The sequence below is a fragment of the Pituophis catenifer genome, unplaced genomic scaffold, assembly GCF_029215685.1.
Source record: "Pituophis catenifer annectens isolate HBS135680 unplaced genomic scaffold, rPitCat1.0.hap2 SCAF_6, whole genome shotgun sequence".
Lineage (NCBI taxonomy): Eukaryota > Metazoa > Chordata > Lepidosauria > Squamata > Colubridae > Pituophis > Pituophis catenifer.
The window spans coordinates 22,920,146-22,931,424 of record NW_027256886.1 but is presented as its reverse complement, the minus strand read 5'-3'; the positions used below and the strand labels follow the sequence as shown (position 1 = coordinate 22,931,424).

The 11,279-nt window shown below is 39.7% G+C and overlaps 1 protein-coding gene across 1 annotated transcript; it reads right to left on the bottom strand.

Annotated features, from left to right (window-relative positions):
• On the bottom strand, positions 1-9,813 carry LOC139318312 (amine oxidase [copper-containing] 3-like). The gene is made up of 4 exons (XM_070945706.1): positions 8,244-9,813; positions 5,836-6,124; positions 4,125-4,254; positions 1-285 (listed from the first exon to the last, which is right to left on the bottom strand). Exons 1-4 carry the CDS (start codon positions 9,811-9,813, stop codon positions 1-3), a joined length of 2,274 nt encoding a protein of 757 aa, XP_070801807.1.
• Between the last annotated feature and the right edge of the window lie 1,466 nt (positions 9,814-11,279).

The following is an 11,279-nucleotide window of genomic DNA, read 5'->3' as shown; positions in this document are numbered from 1 at the left end:
TTAGAGAGTTGTTAGGTTTTCAAAGCCCTCATAAGTGAAAGAGGGGAAAATGGGCACACATGAAGCGGTTTTTGACAGACATGCAAGTTGGTTGGTCTCGCAGGAAGTGGGATCCTGCAGGTTGTTGAAGTAAACACTGTCTGGAGAATACATGGAAGGGTCATCATCAAAATAATTGTATGGTTTCAAGAAGAAACCAATCACATTCCCAACAGTTGCAGTATTGGGCACATCCTCAGAATGTGGAATATGTAGAAAGCCAGCATTGATCCAGGCAACCAGATCCTGTGAAAGAAAAATATTTTTTTAAAAAAGTCCTGTTAAATGCTGAGCTAACAGAGGAAGGAAGAACTGACTCAATAAGACTCAGTGTTTGCTGAAAGATGAATCAGTATGATCTGATCAAATGGAATAATGTGATAGCACAATGTCTTACACATTGGCAACAAAAATCAGAACACCAAATACAAACTGGGTGGATACGACCTTGTAGATGACCCTCACTCTGTCAAGGATCTAGGAGTACTCATTTCAAAAGATCTAAGTCCCAGAGCTCACTGTAACAGCATTGCCAAAAAGGCATTAAGAGTTGTTAACCTAAGTTTGTGAAGCTTCTTCTCTGGTAACATTGTTCTGCATACAAAGGGCATACAAAACCTTTGCCAGACCAATTCTCGAATACAGCTCATCTGCCTGGAATCCACACTGTATAATGGACATTACATTACTGTATAATACAATTGAGCGAGTCCAGAGGTATTTCATGAGAAGAGTACTCCATTCCTCTGCTTGCAATAGAATACATTATGCCACCAGGCTTGAAATTTTGGACCTGGACAACCTAGAATTATGCCGCCTACAGTCTGACCTAAGTTTAGTACACAAAATTGTCTGCTACAACGTACTACCTGTCAATGATTACTTCAGCTTCAACCGCAATAATACACGAGCAAACAATAGATACAAACTCAAAGTAAACCGCTCCAAACTCGATTGTAGAAAATACAATTTCAGCAACAGAGTGGTCAATGCCTGGAACTCACTACCTGACTCTGTTGTTATATCTCAAACCCCCAAAACTTTAACCTTAAACTGTCTACCGTGGACCTCACCCCATTCCTAAGAGGGGGCATGCCAGTGGTGGGTTGCCCTCGCGTTCGGACCGGTTCGCAAGAACCAGTAGTAAAACCGGTGGGAGGCTCCGCCCACTGACCCGGACATAATCATAGGTGAACTGCGCACGCGCAGAAGAGCACATGCACAAGCGTAACAAGCGAGCATGCGCGGGCATGATGCGAACTGGTAGTAAAGGTAAGTAGAACCCACTCATGGGGCATGCATAAGTGCACCAGCGCGCCTACCGTCCCTGTCCTACTGTTCCCATTTATTTGTACTCATTTATTATGTATATATTTATACCTGTTTATACTTATATGTTTATATGTTATGTTTATACTCATACTTGTATTCTCATACATGTTTGACAAACTAAATAAATAAATAATAAATAAATACACAATTTTCTTCTCAGAGGTAGGATGTTGTGATCATTGCAAATCTGAGGAGACTATTCCTTTTTTCATCCATGAAAGGAATGATACTAAAAAGCAATTTTGTTTAATGACAAATATGAATCCAGCTCATGATAACTTTAAAATAAATAATAAATAAAATAATAATAATTTTAGTATGGTTTCAAGTGCATACAGACAGGAAGGCTATGCTGGAAAATCAGAAGCAGTCAATTTTTCTCTGAGCAAATTTCCCAAAGATCATTACTCTCTTCCTGTCAGGATTATTTCTCAGAATGGAGTGGGGCAAAGAAAAAATAGATTATTTTTACAAATTGGTAGTGAGAAACATTTTCAGTACCATTTGCCACTGATTTTTCACTGAAAATGCCCTCTTTGCATTTGTGTTTAGAATATCAAGAAACTGTTTTAAAATGTTCTCTCATAATGCATTTCTTTGCCCAATCTCTCATCAGAGATAACCTAACATTTCTAATTAATTGCCTTTTAAAACAGCAGCAAAACATATTTTTTTTTCAAATTAAAGTTCAAAAATTCATCTGGGCTCTGTTTGTTTGTCATGTATGCCTTCCCATCTCACTTATAATGACTATACTCTGTTGGGGGAATAGGAGGCATATTATTATTATCCAGCATAATTATTTTCCAGCATAAAAAGAATTAATTACAGGGTGTCTTTATAAGCAAGGAGTAAATATAACTACATAACTTAAAAGAAGGCAATTTTTAAAACTTGTGAGCCATCTCTTTTTCTAAACTAAACCATTGTATTATATATATATATTTTTAGGAAAAAAAATGAAAACTATTTTTTTTTAAATGTCTTGTTTATTTCTGATAGAGACTAAATTATTTTTTCAGTGCTTATGGCTTATATATGATCTCTTCAAATGGCAGTGTGCTAATGGCATTTTTTCTAAACTCATTGTTTTATTTGTTTGCATTTTATTGTAAACAGCTTTGAAAAAGTTTGAGGGGTAGCTCACAAAATGGTAAAAGGTAAAGTTTTCCTTTTCCAGTCATGTCCAACTCTAGGGCACAATGTGCTCATGTCTGTTTCTTGGCTGAGGGAGCCAGCATTGTCTGAAGATATTTTTCATGGTCATGTGACCAGCATGGTTATATGCCACAGGCACATGGAATGCTGGCACTTTCCCACTGAAGTGGTACCTATTAATCTACTCGCATTTGCATGCTTTCAAACTGCTAGGTGGGCAGGAGCTGGGGCAAGCTCACTCCATTGCACCACTTTGGTCTCAAACTTGGACTGTCAGCTTTCCAGCTGACAAGCTCAGCATCTTTATTCGCTGAGTCATCACGCCTTACGATAGCTCATACAAATGCTTCATTAAATAAAAAGACCCATTGTAATGATATGTGGGAAGGCCTTGGAAGATAAATCAAAGAGATGCTGCCTAGGGAATGGTCAAATAAGAGACAGCACAGTCTGCAGATGGATAGTGGGCATGTCATGCCCCCGTTGGAGCCTGAATCTGTGGAAGAAGATGAGCTGGAGCCAACGGAGATCAAGGGGGCGGTTTCGTTGGCTTCGGAGGAATGTGAGGAGAAGCAGGCCAAGTCAGGCCAGGGCCTTTCAGGATTGGGACGGCTTGTAGGCAGGGAAGAACAGGGGCAGGATGACCAAGAGAGGCTAAGAAGTGAACATGAGAGACAGAGCTCAGGCGATGAGCAAGAACCACCCCCTCCAGATCCTTGAGCACGGAGAGTGAAAAGAAGGTGGGAACAGCATAGGCTGACCTGACAACTTGGGAGGAGAGTGCCCCGACTTTCTTCACAAGGCACATGTGGTGACTGAGACTTAAGGAGACATTGTGGGGAGGGGCATTTGTCAAATACTGAATTCATGGTGTGTTGTGTGCCATTCCTGATGTTTGAAGTTTCCTGGAGTTCTTCCTTTCTTGCTTCCTTTCTGGATTAATTGCCTTGCTCCTTTGCTTCCTAGACTCCTCAACTTGTCCTGCTGGATTTCTTGCTTTGCAGCCATTGTGCTCATAGCATTGTGCTGGACTACTTGCAGCCAGAGGCTGCTGGAGGTGTTTGTGTGTGATCACTTTGCTCTGGGACTTGCCAGAAACGTGAGAGCATTTGGGGGAAAGTTGGAGCAATAAAGGAGGGCTTTGAACTATCAGCTGACTGTGTTGCCTCTGTGCCATGCCCCTGGTCATCACAGGGCAGGGCAAGAAGCTCAGGATGGACCTTCTCTTGTTTGGCATTGGAGGAAGTAGGTGGGTAAGCTTCCTCTGCTTATAAGCAATGCTGTTAGGGTAGAGAAATAGTGATATTTCAGTTGCAAAATCTAGTTGTAAGCTGGGCACAAGGGACACTTTCATTCCCTAAGCAGCATCTCTTTGCCTCCTCTTCCAAGGTCTTTCCCACAAAGCATTACAACCATTGATAGCATTTGCCCACATCCTGAGTGATTTTTGGTTCTTTTTCCAGCCTGACCTCTGCTCATCCGGATATATTGGGGTTCCATTTTTAATTGCTCTGCTCTGTGACAGTGAAAAACCAATAAAACTGAAGAGTGGGAAAAAACAGTTTTCCTCGCTATGTTAGATCCTCGTGACTCACCTCATTGACAATGGTCTCATTGTTTATGAAGTCAGAAAAGGCAACAGGAGGATCCCACGGATCCAGTTGGCTGTAGACACTGTTACTGGTCGGCTCCTTCTCCTTCCGCTTTGTAACAGCTAACTTGTACCTGAAAAGCAAAGCAACAGTGACATTGTGGTAAATTGGACTTATCGTTTATTTTCTTTTAAAAGTACATGAGTTACTCTTTCATATGTGATCATGGAAAGCAGTATGGAAAGAAAGGATAAAATTCTTGTAAGAGAAAGTTGAAGCCTCTAACTGAAGGAATACAGTACAGATAATCCTTGACTTACAACCATTTGTTCAGTGACTTTTTGTAGTTATACCACCACTGGGGAAAAAAGTGAGCCATGACTGGTTTTCATACTTAACAACTATTGTAGCATCCACTGTGATCAAAATTCAAACGCTTGGCAACTGGCATGTATTTATGACAGTTGCAGTGTCTCAGAGTCATGTGATCACAATTTGTAACCTTCCCAGCTGGCTTCCGACAAGCAAAGTCAATGGGGGAAGCCAAATTTGCTGAATGAGCAAATGATTTACTTAACAACTGTGGCAAGAAAGGTCATACGGGGCAAAACTCATTTAACAACTGTCTTGCCTAGCAACTGAATCAGGGGTGAAATCCAGCAGGTTCTGACAGGTTCTGGAGAACTGATAGCAGAAATTTTAAGTAGTTCAGAGAACCAGCAAATACCGCCTCTGGCTGGCCGCAGAGTGGGGTGGGAATGGAGATTTTGCAGTATCTCTCCCCTGCCACACCCACCAAGCCATGCCCAAGCCACACCACGCCATGCCCACCAAGCCATACCCACAGAACCAGTAATAAAAAAAAATTGGATTTCATCACTGAACTGAATAACTCATTTAGCAACAGAAATTTTGGACTCAGTTGTGGTCATTAGTACCTATAGTACTTAACTAATGGTCCGTGAATTTCTGGACCCTCACAGTCATCTGATTGCAATCTGGACTCTTAATTACCAGCTCACATTTACAACAGTTGCAGCATCCTGCAGTCAAATGATCACCATTTGCAACCTACCTTGCCGACTTCCTCCAAGCAGAGTCAATTGAGAAGCTGATAGGGAAGATCATGAGTCACTGAGGTAAGTCTTCCCCACCAGACAGCAGCCTTCCCAATCCCATTACACTCACATAGCTTCAGTCACCTGCACACATTTGTGCATCTTTCTATCCCTGGAAGCAGCCACTTACCTACCTACCAGCCAGCTTGTGAGTCACATGAAACTTGCAACTTCTTACTGACCATCGGGGACTCAAGACTTTCTGCTGGCTTCCCCACTTTCTTTGGTTGCTGGCAGACAGCAGGAAATTGCCAGGAGGTCCTTGCTTAATAGCCTGCTCCTTGCTAGACAGTGGCAAGAGAGACTGCTAGGATTGCCATTGCTAAACAATGCGATAACATGATATCACACTTTACAATCTTATCACTTAGCGATGGGAATTGGTCTCGATCACCATTGTTAACTGAGGTCAACCTGTATTTCTTTACATGTTCCAGAGCTACATTTCTTGGAGAAGAATAAGTCATTACCCAGACATTCTTAGCACTACCAAGAGTTTCAGTAGAACCCAGAAGAATCCAGAAGGCACTTTATACTACTACAAGTGAATAGTCATCAGCCTGAGAAATTTTGACTGGTAGAAATTGACGACATACCTGCCCCAACTGAAGCCTGGCTCCAATGGATCAGATTCTGATAGATGGTCTCCAGAAAAGCTGACTATCTGAATCCGGTAGCCTTTTTCATGGCCCCACTTATTGTTGCTGTTATTGGCAGCAAAATAAATGTAGTTGGGCATGGCATCATGGAGGCGGAATGCGGCTTGGTTCTCAGTATCGAAAACTTTCCTCACCTTCTTCATTCGATAGATCTTATGTTCTGGGCTCCAAGGGGCCTGCAGTGTCTCAAAAGCCATGTCATTGCCAACGAGCATATTGCCCACACCTTAGAAGAAAAACAAATACATTCATTAGTTTTTGGTTAGCAGTATAGATCAGATTTCTCTTGCTGCATTTGTCTGCAGAGTGACACAGAAATGGAGCTATTATATGTGTGTGTGTATCGAACTATCCTAAAAATACGAGTTCCAGGTATAGCTATAAAAGAAGAAACAGACATTGCGATCTCCAGAACTTAAAATATATTATCCACTTAGCTTTCGTTAGCCTCTGCTAACATCGTCAGAGTGTAAAAACTACCATTGAAGAGATATTCGGCTTTATGCATCATTGATCAATTGGATGGGATGGGCCTATCACGCGCACAATGGCCAAATTGATCAATGATGCATAAAGCCAAATATCTCTTCAATGGTAGTTTTTTACACTCTGGCAATTTTAGCAGAGACTAAAAAAAGCTAAGTGGATAATATATTTTAAGTTCCGGAGATCGCAATGTCTGTTTCTTCTTTTATAGCTACATCTGGAACTTGTATTTTTAGGATAGTAGATGCTAATTAAAAGCAGAATAGACATTAAATAGCAAGTTTTCAAAATAACATAAAGACAAACGTTTAATAACGTTGAAGATAATGGTTTGGTATTATTTAATTACCATTGTATTTCAGACATCGTAGGAAGGAGAGCCATGTTCATCTATGGTTAATCTTCTCCAGTTTTGACAGTATTACAGGGGGAAAATATTGAACATGTACAATAGCACAATGGGATTAGCATCCCTCATCCACCCTCATTCATTCTAAACTATTTTACATACTACCCCACTTTTCTTTCACAATCTGGCATTTTCAATGAACAACAAGTTACTTTGGAAACAAAAATAAGATATTTTTGGGAGATGGTTTTTGCTGAGTTTCTTTAAAATGTTATTCCTCAAGATGAATAGTTTGGGGCCCAATAATACAAAAAAAAGAGAGAGTAATAATCTGGAAAATGTTCAGAGGCTGGTTACTAAGGTACTAAAAGATCTGGAAACTAAACCTTATGAGGAATTATTAAAATATCTGGGTTTATTTAGTCTACAGAAAAGACAACTAATGGAAGATATGTATCTAAATACTTAAAAAGTAGTCACACGAAAGAGGCAACAGACCTCATATCTATTGCCCCAGAGTTTAGAATCAGAATTAGTGGGTTAACATTACAAGGAAGGAAGTTTGGGCTAACTTCAGAAAAAAAATTCCTGTCTATAGAAGAAAACATTTATTAGTTTTCTGGAAAGATAAATGCAGAATATTTACAGAAGAAAAACTGGCTGTTTCTTGCAGCTCCACAATAAAGAAGCAGATTTCTGTGGCACAGATGCATATGAAAAGAAATATAAATGTTGTTCCCACTTCCAGGTAGTTCTTCAAGTAAACCATCCAAGAAGTGAGAGGATAATATCTCTTTGGAGTAAGGACCTAAAACGGGCTCGGTTTTTAATAAATGTCAGTCAGAACATACATTCTTCTTTCATCACTTATGGACAGTAGAAGCAACTGCTCTGGATTCCACACAATGTTTAATATTTAAATTGCCATCCAGGCAGATACTTTTTATTCAAGCAAATAAAGTTAAGAAATTAAAACTTAATCCCTAGAGAGGTAGAAAAACATGTGGAACAGTCTGTCTCACTAACTCTTCAAATCCTTGGAGCCTTGGTAGTACAGTGGTTTAAAGCACCCTGTTATTAACACAGCTGCCTGCAATTACTGCAGGTTGGAATCTCTCCAAGGCTCAAGGTTGACTCAGCCTTCCATCCTTTCTAAGGTAGGTGAAATGAGGACCCAGATTGTGGGGGCAATAAGCTGACTTTGTATAAATATACAAAAGTATGAAGGCTATTGCTTAATGCATTGTAAGCCGCCCTGAGTCTCCGGAGAAGGGCGGCATATAAATCAAATTTAAAAAAATAAATAAAAAAAAATCTTAAAAAGTTTTGGTTAGATACAGAAAATGTTAGCAATTCAAACTGAAGCATGAGACTTTTGTCACGTAATCAAAACTGCATCCACCTCAAAAAAGGGATGCAAACATTTCCAAAAAAACACTGTACAATAAGTTATGTCAGGCTTAGAAATCACTGGCGTTTTTAAAATATCACAAATGAAGCTGCCACTCACCACCAATGTCCATATCCACTTTGAAATTGATATTGTGGGTGTGAATTGATCCCGATACCCACTCTTGAACTCTGTTGCCAAAGTCTGTGGCATCCTCAAAGAAAAAAGCAGTTTGAATGTATCCGGTGGCAAGGACATGGACCCCAACAGCTCCATTTTGATGAAAAGCAAAGTTCCAGATATAGTTATAGTTACCGAGTGCAGATATGAATCTGATAACCAGACATGAGTCAGACAACCCTCCATAAAATGGAGACTGGATGCTTTCAAAATGACGTCTCAGAGGCAACTCAGAATTCTGTTCAAAGATGCACATGGCCTTTTTATGGGTCTGATGGACTGAACTAGCATGAAAAGTGTGCAAATCCAGGTAAGTAGCTAGGTAGGGGCAATCCACCCCCTGTGTGAGTGTGAACATTCTAGACCCAAATCCAAAGACCATGTCCATGGATCTGACTGACATCATTGTAGGACTATTGGAACCATAGATAATACTTGCATCTTGTAAACTTAACTCATAGACTATTCTCTCTCCTCTAAATCTGACGTCAAAGATACGTGGTCCTCTGTTGTTATCAATTCCAAAAGCCAAACTCCAAGACATGAAAGTAACATGGTTATCCTGAATTCTATAGCGTGGTCCACGAGGTTCATAATGCAAAGGGCTCGGTCCTTGTGGTGGCACCCTCTGCTTCAGTGATGAATATCCCCCATCACGAGCAGCTGGTTTAACTTTGTTTACTTTAACCTTTCCCATATTGAATTGCTTTTCGAGATCTTTCATGCCCTCAAAATATTGTCCATTATAAAATGCTTTTATCACATTCCACTGAGAATAATCCAGGCTGCTAAAATTCACTTGGACCTCAAATCCAACTGGATGTAAATAGCTGCCAGGAACAAGCTGTAAGTGATTTAGCCAGATTTTGCGATCTCCTGATTTTAGGCCTGTTGGAAATGCAAAAGTGTACATGAAAAGTCTTGCTGGATAATTAAGGACTTTTCTCATGAAATTTGGAGCCTTTAGATATTCCTTCAGCAGCAACATTTTATATAGTTCAATCACATCCCTCAACAAAGGAAACCTTTGGTAATAAGGCAACATCTTTCCATACTTTTGCAATGTAACATCTTGATGATACGTTGGCTTTGGAAGAGGACCTACTACAAATTCAGTGACATTCGGAACTGGCTGATTTCCAAAATGAACCACAACCAGAGCTTCCCGTGCAGGCTTGACCCCTTGATAATCTAGGAATTGTAGCACCGCTGCTTTGGGAGGGAGCTGCAAGGTGATGGAATAGATACAGTTGTCTGATGGCTTGGCTTTTGACGCACCTACCATTCGCACTCCCAGGTTGGATTGTAAATACTTTTTTACTTGCATCATCTCTTCTGGAGTTAAATCTCGAAATACCTGGCTGGCAGCATCCTGACCTCCTTCCCCTTGCCCTTGGGAAGAACTCTGACAACCCATATATTTTTCTCCTCTATGTCGGAAAGCCAAAACTAAGATGACAATGATGGTGATGCATATTGCTATGATAGAAGAAATCACTTTCCAGTTCATTTTCTCAAATCTACAGACAGAAACATAAAGAAAAGAGTTTGTTAAATCCTAAATAATATGTTTTTAGTCCTGGACACACATGTTAAAAAGACTTTTTGAGCATGTAAGTTTCAAAAGTACAAATTCAAATGCAGTTACAAAACATTCCAGGAATTGTGCAAAAATAGCAATGATGTGCTCACATTTTCAATAAACTTACCATCTAGTCAAGATATTCCTTTTTTCATTAGTTAAAACCAGGAAGGCAGAAGAAGGCAATGGCAGGAGGCTCCTAAAACGACTAGATGTTGAGCTCAATTCAAATGAGATTTTACCTTTTTTAAAAAGCTGGTGTGCACTCAGTAATCTGCTGCTAGTATCAGGAAATTGTACATTGTTTAAAAGGGAGGAGACCTTTATGCAAATTGTATTGAAACAACAATCTTCTATTTTAAATGCAATTCAGAGCGCTCTCATGCCAGTCTTTAATCTTTTTTTAAGTTGTCAGCATTCAACATAATTTATTTCTCCCAACTAAAGTATGGTTGGATAGATGCTATATTCTTGATACAACAGCTAAATTTATGTCCCTTCCTCTAAGTATTTAAAGAATAACACAAGTTCCAGAATGAGACTCACACTTGTCCCTTACCTTTTTTTTTTTTTAAAAAAATGAACTTGACTTTAAGGGCTGTTGTTTTGTTGGTATTTAATCTTTGAAATTATTTTTAATGGTGGAATACGGACAACTACAAAACCAACTGGAAAAAATACTGTATTGGTTATGTAGTGAGAAAATAATGCACATTGTTGATGAATTTTTAAAAAAGGAAAAGACCTAAATAAAAAATAAATCCATATAATATGTATTTATGTCAACGTAGGATCCATATAAAGCAGTGGTGAACTCCAATTTTTTTTACTACCGGTTCTGTGGGCGTGGCTTGGTGGGTGTGGTGTGGCTTGGTGGACCTGGCTTGGTGGGCGTGGCAGGGGAAGGATACTGCAAAATCTCCATTCCCACCCCACTCCAGGGGAAGGATTCTGCAAAATCCCCATTCCCTCCCCATTCCTGGGGGAAGGATATTACAAAATCTTCATTCCCACCCCACTCTGGGGCCAGCCTGAGATGGTATTTGCCAGTTCTCCAAACTATTCAAAATTTCTGCTACCCATTCTCCAAACTGCTCAAAATTTCCACTACCAGTTTTCCAGAATCTGTCAGAACCTACTGGATTTCACCCCTGATATAAAGTCTATATCAACACAGGATTAATTGAGTCCTTAATTTATCATTAAATCTAAACCATTCAGAAACATAAGGCATTATCTAACTACAGTCATAAATAATGCACTCTACTAACAGTACAAATTATACCGTGAGTGAAAATATAAGCTCTAAAAATGAAATGTTGAGTGTGGCACAATTCCATGTATGAGATTGCAATCCAAAAATGATTTCAAGTTTGAATTAAATTGATATTCAA